At 46.2% G+C, this 15833-nt stretch overlaps 2 protein-coding genes across 3 annotated transcripts in view; one reads left to right on the forward strand and one right to left on the reverse strand.

The window, feature by feature from the left end:
- The first annotated feature begins 778 nt into the window (after nucleotides 1–778).
- Nucleotides 779–14627, forward strand: disp3 (dispatched RND transporter family member 3). 2 transcript variants are annotated; one of them, XM_047591155.1, is made up of 22 exons: nucleotides 779–1081; nucleotides 1319–1413; nucleotides 5258–6244; nucleotides 6336–6555; nucleotides 6679–6815; nucleotides 6913–7047; nucleotides 7371–7531; nucleotides 7703–7842; nucleotides 7961–8052; nucleotides 8177–8341; nucleotides 8694–8855; nucleotides 8940–9086; nucleotides 9168–9304; nucleotides 9414–9583; nucleotides 9677–9807; nucleotides 10103–10287; nucleotides 10393–10519; nucleotides 10736–10881; nucleotides 10966–11125; nucleotides 11223–11336; nucleotides 11441–11613; nucleotides 11722–14627. In XM_047591155.1, the coding sequence occupies exons 3-22, from the start codon at nucleotides 5266–5268 to the stop codon at nucleotides 12076–12078; spliced, it is 4038 nt and encodes a 1345-aa protein (XP_047447111.1). In that variant the 5' UTR covers nucleotides 779–1081; nucleotides 1319–1413; nucleotides 5258–5265; the 3' UTR covers nucleotides 12079–14627. The 2 variants fall into 2 exon arrangements, with proteins under 2 accessions (XP_047447111.1, XP_047447113.1); XM_047591157.1 differs by lacking the exon at nucleotides 779–1081 and having other exon boundaries at nucleotides 1088–1413.
- Nucleotides 14542–15833, reverse strand: part of bmp1a (bone morphogenetic protein 1a) — a 28750-nt gene continuing 27458 nt past the window's right edge. Inside the window, exon 20 of the mRNA XM_047591158.1 lies at nucleotides 14542–15776. Coding sequence (XP_047447114.1) covers nucleotides 15642–15776 — 135 coding nt within the window. The 3' untranslated portion in view covers nucleotides 14542–15641. The remainder of the gene's footprint in view (nucleotides 15777–15833) is intronic.

A 15833-nucleotide genomic window follows, 5' to 3' on the forward strand; every position in this document is an offset into this window, starting at 1 on the left:
TTTCATAGGATCCATTTGTCACCCACAGTGTCGCGAGAGTAGGTTTGATTAGAGTCGTTTTTCTTCGCCTTATTGATCTAAAGGGACTGAAAAAGTCTGCCTAGTCAAATGGGACAGAGTGTCCTGAAAGATGTCCGCGCTCGTACATTATATTTGCAGGGACAAAAGCACCGGTTTCAAACCTCTATTGTTGTTGTGTTTGAATTGACGCTGCACAGCCACCTGTGGAGAAGGGTGATATTTCAATTTAGTTATCCACTCCCATTCAGATGATGGATTATTACCTCTTTGAAGTCAAGGCAATCCAAGTTAAACGTGAGCAGCGGTTAAGAAGCCCGGTGATGGATGAGAGGAAGTTAGCAGGAGGAGCAGTGAGCTGGTCATTAATGTTAGATGAGAGTGAGCCAGGGCGCTACAGTCCAGGACAATGTATTATTGGCACAGCAAGGCAAACATGACAAGCGAAATCACTGCTGAATTCACACCTCGGTGGTCCTCGCCGTGCACAAAGCACTCAAACTGCACTGACGCGAGAGCCAGACTGAACGGCTTCATTTCATCTGGCTCTGAAAAATGAAAAAATGAACCAAATCTAATAAACTCTTAATTCAGGTGATTATGTTAAATTGCTTGCACTTTGTCTCCCACTGAAGCCAGTTATTCTGATCACCCTCTAACACACACACACACACACTCACACACACACACCACATCTCCCCACCAACTGAGACTGGGCTGGATCAAACCAACTCTGACATGATGGAAGGGGGCTCGGCTGCAGCACCGTGACAACTGCACCGTTTTCTTCACCCATAACCAGCCAAATGAACACTGAAATATCGCACGTGATGTTTTCAACAAGATAAAAAAAAATCCCTTTCAGCCCTCTGGTCTGGCACCGGGGGTCTGCAGAGGGATTAGAGCCGCGTTTCCCTCCTTGTGTCTGATGTACTGTTGAGCCAGTCAGCAGAGCAGGCTGAACAAAGCCATGGGAGAGAGAGAGAAAGAGAGAGAGAGAGAGAGGAGAGAGGAGCTTCTGGGAAGAAATGTCTCTCACTGACTCTGTCGCCTCGACAACCGGGTAAGAAAGGAGGGGAGGGAGCAGCAGATAGAGAGAGAGAGAAAGGACTGGAGAGTATAAAGGAGTGGAAAACAACACATTATGAACTGCCGGGGTTAGATGATTCCTTTAGAGTGAAGGAGGAAAGTGGATTGTTTTCATGTGTCCTCTTTGCGAGGGCTCCGTTGGTGTCTTTCTGTCTTGAGTTATTAACTATGACACGAAATCCGTAACTGGTCATTTTCTTCCCCACATCAGTGAATGGAGCGGATGAAATTGCAGAGCACAAGTTCAACACATTACAAGTGGACCAAGTAGGCCTGAACGCTCCACCTGTAATTCATCAGCCTCAGGTAAGTCTCCCCTCAGCGTGGCAGGCTTTCGATTTGATAGAGGTGCTCTTGTTACTTAAAACGCCGATTACTGACGCCAGTCAATTATGCAGGTGTCATAAAAGAAAAATGAAGGAGAAAGTCAAAAAAATGTTTAACAATTGAATAAAAGTTCATTTTTGCTTTGTGTGTTTTCATGCTGCCAGAAAAAATACAAAAAAAAAAAAAAAAAAAAAAAAAACGCCTTCGGTGAGGCATATTTAAATCCACTGTGTGTTCATGAGAGTGAGAGAAATTGAACGTTACATCCCTGAGATGCTTCACACACCAGGCGCTGAGCCCCGCGCTCCCTCCAGCGTGAGCGAGAATTCGTCGACAATAAGAAAACACACACCTTTGTTAGGCGCAAAGGGATCTGGAGAGTTTGACTTGAACCACAGATTCACAGTGCGCAAAGAACGGAAGGCACGTCCGCTATAAACACACTGCTGAGCACTCATGCATAAGGAATATATTCATAGAGCACTAGTGGTGAAATCAATGCCCCCTTAAATGAGGTGGTATGCTGGCTGGGTTTACACCAAGCTGGATGTGGTGTGTGGGGCAGGATGCTGCATGTGATATCCATACTGGAGGAGAAGAAGAGTAGACAAACTGAGGAGGGTGGAAATGGTGGTGGTGGGGGGGTTATTTTTAGCTGCTGTCAGCGATGAAGGTTACAAATCTCTCACCTTTGTGCACAAGATAAAGATGTGGAGAAAACGCATCAAGGCTGAGGGGAAGAAAAGGCCACGGGAGAAAAATGTTGAGAAAAATTATGATATGTGAAGGGTTCAGGCTCGCTGCTCAGATTGCTCCCACCTCACCTGCTCAAGATGTAGAGGAGTGTAACGATATTGATCCTGAACTGATCTCTGCTTTTACTGGCGAGAGAAGCCACACAGGGAAAAATGTGAGGTTTATGGTTCATGGTCCCTTTTTTTTTCTTTCTTTCTTTCTTTTTTTTTTTTTTTTAATGCAACTCGCTGACCGCCACAGTTAATATACAGCTCTGACTGCACAACATGATCCATCTGGCAGTGGGTACAGTGTGACCACCTGGGCTGCACTTGTTTGAAAGTAAAAAAAAAAAAAAAAACATGAGAAAGTTTAAACATCAGGGGCAGACGAGGGTTGTGTAAAATACAACATGAGTTCATGCTTCCAAACCTGCATGCTGAAGTTCATCCCAAAAATATTAATCTGTGTCACTTTTGAGCCTAAAACATTTGGACATTGCTATGAAGGAGCCATATGGGAGACGTCTTTTGTTCCAGTAAACACAGAAGGCAGCGTGCCAAACGACACTGTATTCTTAAGCCACACCTGCGCACGGTTCAGATCGACTGCTTTCTCCCAGTCTTTGCAGAAAAATAGCGACGCTGAGCATTTCTGGCAGGTGGTAAACACATTAGTTATATCAGGCTCTGTTCTGCTCCGCAGCTATACACGGCTCATAATTATTGTACAGGAGGTGCAATGTTCTTGGATGCAAAGAAGCGTCAGACTCGTCAAGAGGAGAGGAAAGGAAGTGTCCCTGAGGCCATGCAACACTGTGGTTGTTTCTCCTCCGCCGTACCTGCTCGCCGCTTGAAAGGCGCGTTAGAGGCTCAGCACGCTCTGTCTTCATGTCTAGCAAGAGCAAAGTCTGCCTCTTAGTGTCTAATGAATCCGCTGAATTGTCAGAATTTAAAATCTGCACCACTAATCAGCCTGTTTTGATGTTGGAACGGGCACAGACGTAGAGCTGTGGAGATGTGCTGATAGCCCTGTCATTTAGATTTGGTTTCCATGAATATTAAACAGCAGAAATTCACAGTTTCTTCTCACAGATGTTTGAAGTGCTGGTCATTTATTTGATGGGTGACGACTGTGGTGCGCGCATATGTGTGCGCTCAGTCATTCCCCACACTTTTACCTCCTCCCTCCTTTCCATCGCACTCCTCTCATACTGCGTGCCTCCTCTCTTCTCCTGCTGATGAGTGCACCATCATCAAAACAAGCTCGAGAGGCGAGGAGATGAGATGTAAAAGGATTACAAAAATCCACTTACCAAAATTAGCAGGTGTATTCAGTTTCATTTTGCCGTGCGTACAGAATCGTATCTCGCGTATTGATTCAAGATTGGTCACAAAATTCGTCTGTCGCTTGGACAGACACACATTTGGAGAGGAAAACCGGCTTGAAATTACAGCATTAAGGAAAATGGCATAATAGTGCTTTTGAAATGATCGCCCATGATGGTAGCAGATGCTACCATCAAATTACAGGCAGCAGCTTGGAACAAATTATTTTCTGCATTATTTTGGAAATATCCAAGCAATAATTGAAGGATTTTTTTCCAAGAAAAAAGAGTGCTTCCACAATTTAAAAGAAAAAAAAACCTCCAACATCATTAGTGAATTTGTCCTCTGCAGGTGCAGATAGGATGCTCATGTTCACAGTGCGTGGGCTAACACTCGCTCATTAATAGATGCACTGGTGTCCTTGTGTGTGCACTGGCATGGCAGGATAATTAATAAAAAAGTAGCCATAAAATAGCCACAAAATTGGCCTATTTTTTCAGGATAACAGATACAGTGTGGGGCTTTAATTTTTTTTTTTCCTCCACAGGCGTTATTATCGCTTTCATTAAAGAAACCCTGCATAAAACTGCATTAGCACTTCTAAGTCCTGTGGAAACTGGAGAGCATTAAAAACCACCGCAGAAAGCGTGGAACTGTAAAGCAGTGGCTTTTAACGATCTGCCCATGAAACACATTCATGAGCTGCACCATAATCAGTGACTGCATTTGCCGCACACTGACCAGAGGAGGAGATTTTCGGCTGAAAACATGAGTTCACTTTCTGCTTTGCCAGTGTTACGACATACAATGCATTCTGGTGTAAGATCACAAACCAAAATCCCTTTAAAACCATCAAGCCTGAGCGTCTTCATTCACTTTTGGGGTTTGGCTCTCATGAGTCTCTCTTCTCTTGGTCCCCGACTGTTGGAGTCTTAATAGTTTTTACAAATATTGATTAAACCATATAATCTGTAAATTCTTCTTTTTATGATGGATTTTCACTTAAGCTACAGAGCCGGGCCGAGCTATCTTTTACCCATAATCAAGATTCAGTGTCCTACCTGGCTGACCTTAAAGCACTCTTCTAAAGAGAATAGATAAATTGCTGCAGTTAGCAGGCTCACTGCCACTTGAATGCGAACTGTCTGCAGTGTCTTGTGTGTAGAGGAGTGGAAAACAGAAGTGGCACCTATTGACACTATTAGTCAAAGGCTGCCCATCACAGGAGATAAACCCCCTCTTATTCTGCAACTCTGTGTCTAATATCCCACTCAATCGCCTTGTCGGTAATTAGACGTGTGAGATGATTTAATTTGGTGCAGAGCAGACACGGGCTACAGTGACTGCTGATATCTAGAGAGTCACCAGTAGACTCTCTCCAGGTGATAATGGCTGCCCCAACAGAGAGAAAAATTAAATCACAGCTTTTAACTTGTCTCACCCCCAGGCCCTTGTGATCAGCATTTTAAAGCAAGGTTCAACCAACCAGTTTTTTTTTTTGAAGAAGAAGCCCTTGGGAAGAAAAGCTCCCCCCGTCAATTTTCTCTGTATGAGTTGTCGATTGAAGGCCTCTGTCGACAGCTGGTTGAGGACAGACTTAATTCTCTCACGTCCTTGATCGCTGAGTGCAACTTTGGAAGTTGCGGATGCTTCTGTCAAGTGCTGGCTGTTTCAATATTTACATTGTGCTCATGTTCACCTGCCCGTTGGGAGGAAAAGCACAGCTTTAAATGAGTGATGATGTGATGTGTCCCTGACAGGTGCCAGCATGGATGTGGAGGATGAGCCCCTGCTGTTTCAGACAAACTGGGGGTGTGAGGAGGAGGAAGAGGAGGAGGAGGAGGAGCAGGAAGATGAGGACGGAGTGGCAATAGGACAGAGCTGCTCCTCTGCAGATGCCAAGGCCTGTGGGGTATGGAGGGTTGTGGGGTGGGTTTACATACAGCCCTGGGCCAGCGGAGTGATTTTAGGTGTCGCCGTCCTGCTGCCATGTGCCCTGTTTGCCTACATGCTGCTCTACTGCCCTCCTCTGGACATAGACCTCTCCTACAGTGCCTTTGAGGTTCACAGTCACTTCTCTGCTGAGCGTTTTGACGCCCTCACCATCGCTGTAAAGACACAGCTGGGGTCCTGGGACAGACGTAGGCGAGACATAGATAACATTGAGTCCGAGGCCCTGCGGGAGCTGCTGCTGGAGAAGCTGGGTAGACAAGGGGTGCTGAACAGGACAGATAATGAGGGCACGCAGACCTCTACTTCTCAAAGCGACCCTTTACAGGCGGGGGAAGATCAGAAGAGAGGAGCCGCAGCGAGCAGAGATAAAACGATAGTGCCTGATCTGAGTCAGGAGGAAATGAAGAGCTCAAATCTCAAGGAGGGAGAGCGGAGATTATGGGATGGAAATTCAACTTTTTCGCTCGTCAGGAGACGCAGGTTCGCTCCCAATTATTACCTGCAGAGCCAGGCTCTGTGGAGGATTGAGCTGGTGTTCGTGGCTCAGGGGAAAGGCGATCACAACATCTTCACTCCGGACCGTCTGCAGACCATTCACCACGTGGAGCGTCTGCTCATGCAGCACCCACAGTTTCACCAGTTCTGCTGGAAGCCTTTGGAAGTATTGAGGGACCTGCCACTGGGGCCATCCTACTGCTCCCCACCCAGCTCACTCCTGTCTTACCTCTACCCCAGTGAGAGAGGAGGGAAGATATACTATGATGGCATGGGCCCTGACCTGGCTGATATTCAAGGTAGGTCCGCAGGGTTTCCAACATGAATGACTCCCTGTGACGGTATAATGACCTACATGTCCTAACTGACCATTTATATGTTGCTTTGTAGGTTCTCTGAGTCTGGCCATCACCCACCCACAGTTCTACTGGTATGTGGATGAGAGCCTGTCCCCTGAGCACCTCTCCTCCTCTCTCTTACGCAGTGAGATCCACTTTGGAGCTCCTCTGCCATCGTACTACTCCTTGCAGGACCGAGCAGATGAGCAGAGAACTCGCTTCAAAAACTTTGTGGTTCAGTACGCAGACATCTTGGCCAAGCAGTCTACCAGGTGAGGAAGAACATACAAGCTACTGACAGTTAATTTCAGTAGAGCATGCGTGTATATCTTCACAGGTTTATCCTGATGCATTACGGTTACAGCGTTTGTCACATTTGCCGTTCTTGGTTCCAGCCAGGTGAAGGTGCTGTACGGGGGAACAGAGCTGTTTGATGATGAGGTGAGACACACCTTCCACAATGACATGATGCTGGCTGTCATCAGTGGAGCCTGCATCACCGCACTTGTCTTTGTCCTTACTTCATTTTCTGGTACAGTATGACCTCCTCCTTGTTTCACTTGACCTGGTGTCAACATGTGGATGGTTACAAACTCTTTTTTTTTTCTTGTTTTCCTATCTCTCTGTAGTCTTTCTGACTTTCTTTGGACTTGCAAGTATTGGACTGAGCTGCCTGATGGCTCTTTTTTTATACCATGTTGTCTTTGGTGTGAGGTACCTGGGGATTCTCAATGGAGTGGCAGCCTTTGTCATAATCGGTATTGGTAAGTTATTAGACACTCATAGTTTTTTTTTTTCTTGTGGAGACTTGACTTGTGAAGATGATTCACGCCATCCTCGAGCTCAGTTGAGAACGATGATTCAAAAATGCTTCATTTAGTTTTTCAGGAATCTTTAAGCACGTTAATTAACATTCGTTATCTGCATTCTTTAATATACATAAAAAGAAAATGTTTAATTGTCACCCTGCAGCTTTATGCTGTACTATGTAATGGAAAAGATAAAACACCACCGCGTGTGTATGTATTTCTGCAGTGCGTTCGCCATGATATGCATTAAGTATATTTGTCCTCTCGTCGTCTCTCAGGTGTGGATGATGTTTTTGTGTTCATCAGCACCTTCAGGCAGGCTTCCCATTTGCGTCAGCCGCTGCAGCGGATGATCTACACGATTAAAACCGCTGGCCGCGCTACTTTCCTCACCTCCTTCACCACTGCAGCTGCGTATGCTGCTAACACCTTCTCTCAGGTGATCACTGAAGAAAAACAGCAGTTAATGGGGTCTGAATGTGAAATATATGACTCCTCTGCTGTGGATGAGTGGAGGTGCCTCTCTCAGCACAAGGCTATTTTCACACGATAAGCACAAATTGAATGTTTCAAGGTCCTTTCCACTGTGCTTTGTGTTACTGACACTCAGATCCCAGCCGTGCATGACTTCGGCCTATTCATGGCCCTCATTGTCAGCTGCTGTTGGCTCTGGGTATCTGTCCTGATGCCAGCCGCCCTGTGTATCTGGACTCAGTGTGTGGAGCCTCGTGAACATGCATGGTTGAATTGGTGAGACATCGCTTCCTTACTTTTGTGTGTGACGTTATTTGTGCATGCTGTGCAGCTCCGCGGGTGAGATGTAATCCCTTCGTCTGTCTCTCCCCCTTTAACTCTCGTCTCTGTGAAGCTGGAAGTCGTTCCCGGGCCTGTCAGCGAGCCACAGCCCTTTGTCAGATGAGGATGACGATGTGGCACTTCTGTCAGTGGAGATGGAGCCAGGTGAGATTATTATCTCCCTTGCGCTGAATGCGTGACGGGGGGTAGAATTGGAAAGGGGGTGAATCCACGCTGTAAAAAGCAGCTGTCCAGGCGCCACTAAGGCCCTTCCCTTTGTCTTTGCCAGACTCCTGTGACACAGACGACGATGCAGCCATTCTGTCCCTGTCACTGGAGACGCCTTTGTCCCCTCCAGGGCAGCAGCACGTGGGTGTGGTGAGCACAAATCTCCAGTGGGCCCTGAAGCACTTAGTGGCAGAGCCAGCCGTGGAACATCGAAAAGCTGTTCTAGGTGAGATTTCATATAAAGTCTAAAAACTTGGACGAAATCTAGTTAAACCCAAGAAAACTTGAAACAATAATAGCGAAATTCTGTAATGTGGTCTTTTCATGACATGTTGTGCAGGGCTCTTGATGTATGACGTAGTAACCTCAAACTTTAATAAGAACTATTAAAGAAATGCTCCAATCTGTTCGTCCCGAGGGGATTCAATCTGTCAGAGGAAAAGCGAGTGGCACTCATGAAGTATTCATCCACACTCTACAGGAGTGACTGTAATTGATCCCAGCTCCTAAACTGTCCCCCCCATCAGCTCTACCTACTCCTCTGTGCCATCGTTTATCACTGTCTTCCCCCCGGCCAGGTGTCTTTCTCCTAGTTCTGCTCCTATCTGCTGGCTGCTGCTGTTTCCTGAGGCCGGCCACTCACGCCCCTCTGCTGTTCCGCCAAGACACAAACCTCCAGACTCTGCTGGGTCTGAGGAGCAACCTCAGCGGCCAAGGCATCTCCTGCCCCATGTGCTCAGGTAACATGGCAGCGGTGGAGAAAACACACTCAGTTAACCTCTTTGGTACAAAGACAAATATGAAATGCGTGTTGTGTCTTGCAGGTGTGTTCATGGAAAAACCCCACCTGCTGTCCACCCACACTTCCTCATCAGCATTCAGGTTTTCTACACATCAGCAGAACCCAAGTACGACAACCCCCGCTGCTCCTCAGAGCTCAGTAAAAGCAAACTCAGTCACCAACCACACGGGTAAACATTCAGCACATAAAATTCCTATTTCTCCCCACTTGAAGCCGGCTTTGAAGTATTGGGATTTATGTTGTTTTTCAGGCTCCTTGATGACAGTGTTCATATCAAAGTTGGATGCCGGAGGCTCTGCTACACTTTACCGTTTCTCCATTAACGCCAGCACCCCGTCGCCATGGAAAACGTGCAGTGCAGAGCATGAGGGGTTGTCATCGTTTCAGGTCTGGGAACAGAAAAAAAAAAAAACTCAAATTGAAGATTTTACTTTATAATTAGTGTTGAGTCACCCAACTGTGCGACTTACAGCGAATCTTGTTTTTATACAAATAGGCTTTTAATCAGCCGCACGGCAATTACACCGCCAGAATGACAGTGTGTGTTTCTCGCGTGTACCGCCCATACCCGAGCTGGATGATCACATCCGCCTCATGTGACCCTCATCATGGTTGGGCGCCTGAGTTTTCCTTTTATGTAGCATCATCTCCACAGCAGCACAGCAGGTGAAAACACAAAGGAAAGGAGTCTGAGTTGGATTTCATGCCATATTGTTTTAGTGGGGAACCTGTCATTTCAGCTCTGATCTCTCCCCTTAGGAGGCTCTACTTCGCACAGCACCGCCTGAGACCTCATCCCAGTCGAGTGTGTGTCAACCCGCCTGGCTGCGGCATCAGTTCTGGGCCTGATGGCCCTTCACAGGGAAGCTTTTATATTCCTTTTCCCAGCGGTGAGCAACCATCTCAGTGTCAGAGAGCATCATCGTTTGTTAGCTCATCAGGAAAACTGCTCTCCCCCCGCATGTGCCGCCCTGCTGAAATGTCATCTTTATGCTGTTTAATCTCACATTGCTTCCTAAAAGTGGAGCGATCACAGCAATATAATAGTTTCTTCAAATATAGCTTCTTAAAGTAGCACTCTGAACCCACAGGAAGGTTTTTCCACAGCACTCCAGTTGTACAGATATTTTTAAACTGTATAAATAAACAGCGTTGAGAGATTTTTCTCCGGTTCTGTTTTCAAAGATCCCTCATCTTCGGCCAAGAAGAAACCATCTAAAACGTTTGGCTTCAACCCATGCAGCGGCGGTGTGTGTGGCAACCCAGCGGTGCGTCCTCTGGTCGACACCGGGGCCATGGTTTTCGTCGTATTTGGGATCCTGGGAGTCAACCGAACTGAGCAAAGGGACAACCATGTTATTGGAGATATGGTCAGGGTTGCACCAGTGCTTCATGCATACCCGGAAAGATCAACAGAGGAAAAAATGCAGCAGCAGTTTTCAGTGGTGACGTGTGTTGTTTAAATTTATCCTTAGGGCAACATCATACTGGACCCAGACTTCGATATATTCCAGGAGATGGGGCATCTTTGCAAAATCTGTAAGGCTGTCAGCGCAAACAGTCAACTTGTGAAGCCGGGAGGTGCACAGTGCTTGCCTTCAGGTAACACACACACACACACACACACAGTCATTCAGGAAATGTAGCAACATTTTAGTTACAACACATTTTATTCGTCTTTTATTAGTCAATTGCCAAACACTTACAGAGGTACAGAGGATGACATGCAATAACTGTAATATAAAAAGGTATGAATAAAATCATACACAAAGCAAAGAGGTACTTTAAAGGTAATGTTATTTCCTTTGTTCCCTTCAGGCAACAAGCTGTCCTCTATTCTGCCTCTGCTCCACCCTGAGTGTCACTCTCTCCCTGAACCCAACCTGCTCCCAGGGCAGCTGTCTCACGGAGCGGTGGGAATGCACGGAGGAAAGGTCCGCTGGCTGTCCATGGCCTTTGAGTCTGTAAGTCCCTTCATCTTTCAGCTTTTCATCTCCGTGCATCAAACAGCTTACACCCCTAACGCTCCCCCCCTCTCTTCTCACAAGACCACATACAAAGGGAAATCCTCTTTTCAGACCTATTCCGACTTCCTTCAGTGGGAGAACTTCATCCAGGAGCAACTTGCCAGCCTCCCACAGTCCTCTGCTCTGCAGAGAGGTTTCCAGACCTGCGAACACTGGAAGCAGATCTTCATGGAGATCATAGGCAAGTTACACGTGTCAAAGGGGAAGAGAGATTAATGAGCAAGCGGAAGCATGTGTGTACAAATCTGACAAACCACGGCCCTGTGGTCTGGTTATAGGAGTGGAGAGTGCCCTCTGGAGTCTGCTGCTGTCTCTGGCCATCTGTGTGGCAGCTGTGTCTGTGTTCACTGCACATCCTCTGCTGCTGTTGCCAGTCCTCATCACCATTGTAGGTAAGAGAGGATGCGCATTCACGCTCTGAGGTTTGCTGTGTATCTTAAAATTGAGTTCCCCCGGACTGTGTGTGCGACTTTGTGTAATTTCTGGCCTTCAACAGGAGTGATCTGTCTGGTCGTGGCTGTCATGTTTTGGCTGGGATGGGAGATGGGAGCAGTGGAGGCCATTTCTCTGTCTATACTCGTCGGATCTTCGGTGGATTACTGTCTGCACCTGGTGGAGGGATACCTGCTGGCTGGGGAGACCATGCCCTCCACACCTGATCATAACATAGTAAGGGATCGTTAATTAGACTCAATTTTTCATTTTAAAGAGACATGAAACGCCTTTAGGTCTCATGACTAAACCAAACCGTTCCATTAATCTGTGCTTCGTTTGCAGGAGCCTCCGTCCCAGAGGCAGAGGCGGACTCTGGAGGCAGTGAACCATGTGGGGGTTGCCATAGTGTCCAGCGCCGTCACCACGGTGATCTCCACAGTCCCTCTCTTCTTCTGTGTCATTGTGCCTTTCGCCAAGTTCGGCCAGATCGTGGCCATTAACACAGCCGTCTCCATTTTGTTCACCCTGACCGTGACTGTGGCCATGTTGGCCTGCATGGCCCCCGTCCGCTTCAACAGACACCCTGGCGCTGTCCTAAAGGCCAGTCTGGCTGTGACGGCAGCTGCAGCCCTGGGAGCAGCTCTGTGCTGGGCGGGAGGACGTCTGGGTTCGCTGGCCTGGCAATCAATCAGCACATAAACTGAACTGTCCATCAAGTCACACTGATGTCAGACAGAGGAGTTCCTCTGCATGCAAACAAATAAAACTGTATTTCCCTCCATGTCTGGGAGGAACGTCAGATCAGTGAATGATCTTGTACTTTACAGCACAAAGATGTCAAAAATCTGTTTGTATTGATCAGTGGATTGTAAGTTTTGGGGTAAAAACCTCACCTACTGGGTAACTGTAACAATCGATTACGTGACTCATGGTAGTAGGCCGATCATTACGCGTGTCCATGATGATTCAGTTGAGGTATTTATTTGTTTTTTGATGTGGTTTTGCCTTCGGCCCAGATGATTGAGTAATCACCGGGGAACACTGGTTGAGTCACAGTCTTCATCAGTGAAACTTGTTGAGTTGTGAAGAGCTGCTGACTGTTCTGTGACCTGCTGTTGTGAACACACCGACGGGACGCGGTGCTCTGACGTCCGTGGAGACTAGTGTTATTGTTCCACATGAATCATGGCCATCTTGTGAAACCGTTACGTTTGTTCAATCCCGTTGTGTTTTCTCAATCGTGCACCGAACTTGATTTTCATCCACGTTTGTATCGCACTAAGAGTTGTATGAACCAAATTTCTACAGATTTGTTAAATGTGATGTACATGTGTCAGTGTGCTGCTTTCGCACATCCTCAGCTGAACTCTGGATGCTGCCAGCGCACACGTTTGGAGGGGCTGTCTATGCCAGTATTTAAGCACAAGTGACCCTCCTCTTTTCTGACTTTCCACGGTTATGTCTCAGATCTTAAACTGCTTCAGAGTCTCTATTTCTGCCATCGGCACTAATTGAATGAGACCTCTTGTGAGCTCCTCAGGTGTACTCTCTGCACGCCCTCAGCAACACTTGTATGCACTAAGTATAACCCACTCTGCTCTCACGCAGGTTAGAGCACCACTCGAACGCCCATCAGCGATCGTTCTGGTCTGCCCCACAATGAAGGCAAGGGCCATTTGTCACACCCCCGAAACACAATGATGGTTAGGGAGCGATGGACTGACTCGATCGAGGCAAGAGCAGTAAATTTCAGTTTTATGTGTGTGTTACTCGTGAATGTCAAATAAAACAAGTGCAGAAAGCCTGGGGTCTTTGTCTTTGTTAAAAGCTCTGCACCGTTTCCTTCTGCGCGGTTATGCAATGGAGCAGGATGAAGCGCTTTCACTGTTTGCTAACAGTCACATAATTGCAGGGAGAGCCACAGTAGACTTTAAGGGGTGGCTGTTAATTATTCATACGCGACGGCTCACATTTAACACTGGCTCGCAGCGCGTCAATGTTTTATGTTGGTTATTAAACCAGAGGTCGTTCTACATACAGTGGCAGCGTGATGGAAGTAGTCATAACAGAAATATGTGAATAATTTTGAGTAAAATCAGGAAAAAAAAAACAGTCGTGGGATTTTGTGTATTGTGTTGCAACAGGAAAAGAAAATTGTGTTTTCATTATGTGATTTGCATTAGAAATAACTTTCCTTGCTTGTCAGTATGACCATTGTGCATCATCAAAAGAAAACATCCAGTTATGCAAAAAGATACCTGCATCTTTCAGCAATCGTTATCATTTATTCATGAATGAAGAACGGTCTTTATCCATTTGAAGTATGTTTCCCCAAACTGTAACTCACCCGGACTGCAGTCTTGTTACACCGGCGCGTGTTTTGCGGGGCCTTTTGTTCGGTTGAATGGAGCAAAGGCCCCACCTTCAGTCGCTGGCAGTTCTCTGCACAGCACGGCTCTGCTGCTCATGTTTTTATGTAAAAGCACAAAAACGAATAGTAGTGGAACAATTTCTGAGGGAGAGAGATGTTACGTTTGGAGGAAAGAACATTTAGCAAAGTGGAAAAGTAAACGCTTTCCTCCCGTAGCCTGAAATGACATGGTCCATCTATAAATAGTGAATAACAGACAGGATGAATATGAGATATTTATATCTATGTCACTTCTATTTTTATGTTTGCTTTGGGGTCAGAAAAATTCTTCTGAAACCTATTTCCAACACGGATCAGAGTTACCGAATTAAATCCTTAAATTGTGTCCTGGATTGCACTCAGTTTGCAAAGCATAGCATTTAATATGCTGCAAAGTCTGTGACTTCAGTGGCACATAACAGGTATGCAGATCCAAATTAGTGCTGTGAATAAACGGCAGGCATCAAACAAACGTGTCAGACTGCAGCAAGTTCACACAACATGGTGTTGAATGACAAATAAAGGGCGAGAGGGAATGAGAGAGCAACAAAGTATATTCAACATAGACCAGTGGCTATACATTAGAAGGCAATTATAGGGCTAACTTCAACAGTACCGTTCCACCTTTACATTATATATGTATTCACTATAACAATAAATACCCAGGCTCATTTGGTTCTTGAGAAATACTTCATTGTACCAAGAAAAGGCATTTTCTCTGGAGAGAAATTATTTTACATCAGAACTATAAATCAACACTGAAACATAAGTCTTTATTACCCCATGTTACAGGGCACACACAATGTTCAAGTATGCCTGAGGAACTAAATGGAGCAATTAAAAAAAACAGAAGAGTAAGAGAGATAAAATGCATTTAAAAATAAGTGAACTGGCATTGCATTTCACAAAAATTCATAAGCTCATGATTTTGGAACAATTCACTGTAAAGTGCTAACTGGTTCGAGCTGAGAAAAGCACATGTTCCCTTTGAAAGATCAAACACATTACTTTATACATGGAGGTACAGTAATAGCCAGTCATCAGGCAAGCAATTACCAACCAGAAGACATGGACCACATTTCATTTATTAGTCCTTTAATAAGATAACTGCTTCCTTAATTTCCTTGTTAATGGTAACAACGAGAAACTTGCCACTGGTTGCCAGGACAATGCCAATTACAAATGCTGGTGTTGTCACTGTACAGTTTTCCTTCTTTCCTTGTAATTACATGCAATTGACTGACATACAGTATCAAAATCTCAAGTCAAGTCCTTTTAATCCTCTTATGGATAGGAATCCTTGAACCAAAGGAATGAGAGCGTGAGGAGAGGAGAGCAATTGTTGGGGAGTGCAGGAGACGTCCCCATACTCCTCCTCCTCCTCCTCTTCCTCTCCCCCTCCTGGATGTGGTGGGCTGGCCCGACAAAAGCAGGGGTCTAGCCAGCTGATGCCTGCCTTCCTACAGGTCCTGAGAATCCACGGTTTTCATTTGTGCCTCTCATGTGGAGGTATGTTAAAAAAAAAAAAAAAGAAAAAAAAAAGAATAAACAATCAAAAAAAAAATATCTGGAAGGGACTGAGTTGATAAATTTTCCCCATTCACCCTCCCACCCCAATCCTAACCATAAAAAGGTAAAAACAAGGTGTACTGCAGAATGGCTTTACTCCTCACAGTCTGTGGGGGGAGCTAGAGCCCCTAGGAGCTGAGGTGCGGTTGGTGGTCTTGCGGCTGTTCTGTCGTGTCTGATTCATCTTGGTGGCCGAAGGTTTCCGAGCATCAGGCTGGCGCCTCCCCTGGGGGCCCCTCCGTTTGCCCCTTTGCCCTGCACGGCCCCTTCCGGCCCCCGCTTGTCACTTGCGTGAGTGCAGTGTGTCCTGGAACTTGGTGCTGGTGTAGCGGACGTGAAATCCTTTTTTGTTGATTGTGTCGTCGGAGCGGAACTTGATCACAATGGAGTCACCGGCCGAGTAGATCTCCTCTGGAGGCTGCAGGGAGGCACAAAAACAAGAGATTCATTTGTGGTCGCGGCTCCGCTTTTCTCT

The sequence above is a fragment of the Mugil cephalus genome, chromosome 8, assembly GCF_022458985.1.
Source record: "Mugil cephalus isolate CIBA_MC_2020 chromosome 8, CIBA_Mcephalus_1.1, whole genome shotgun sequence".
Lineage (NCBI taxonomy): Eukaryota > Metazoa > Chordata > Actinopteri > Mugiliformes > Mugilidae > Mugil > Mugil cephalus.

Bases quoted from the DNA above. Each gene is read 5' to 3' on its own strand.
- disp3 (XM_047591155.1), top strand. From the start codon at position 5,266: ATGGATGTGGAGGATGAGCCCCTGCTGTTTCAGACAAACTGGGGGTGT. The intron at 8,856-8,939 runs GTAACATGGCAG...TGTGTCTTGCAG, and splicing joins CTCCTGCCCCATGTGCTCAG to GTGTGTTCATGGAAAAACCC. The intron at 9,087-9,167 runs GTAAACATTCAG...GTTGTTTTTCAG, and splicing joins CTCAGTCACCAACCACACGG to GCTCCTTGATGACAGTGTTC.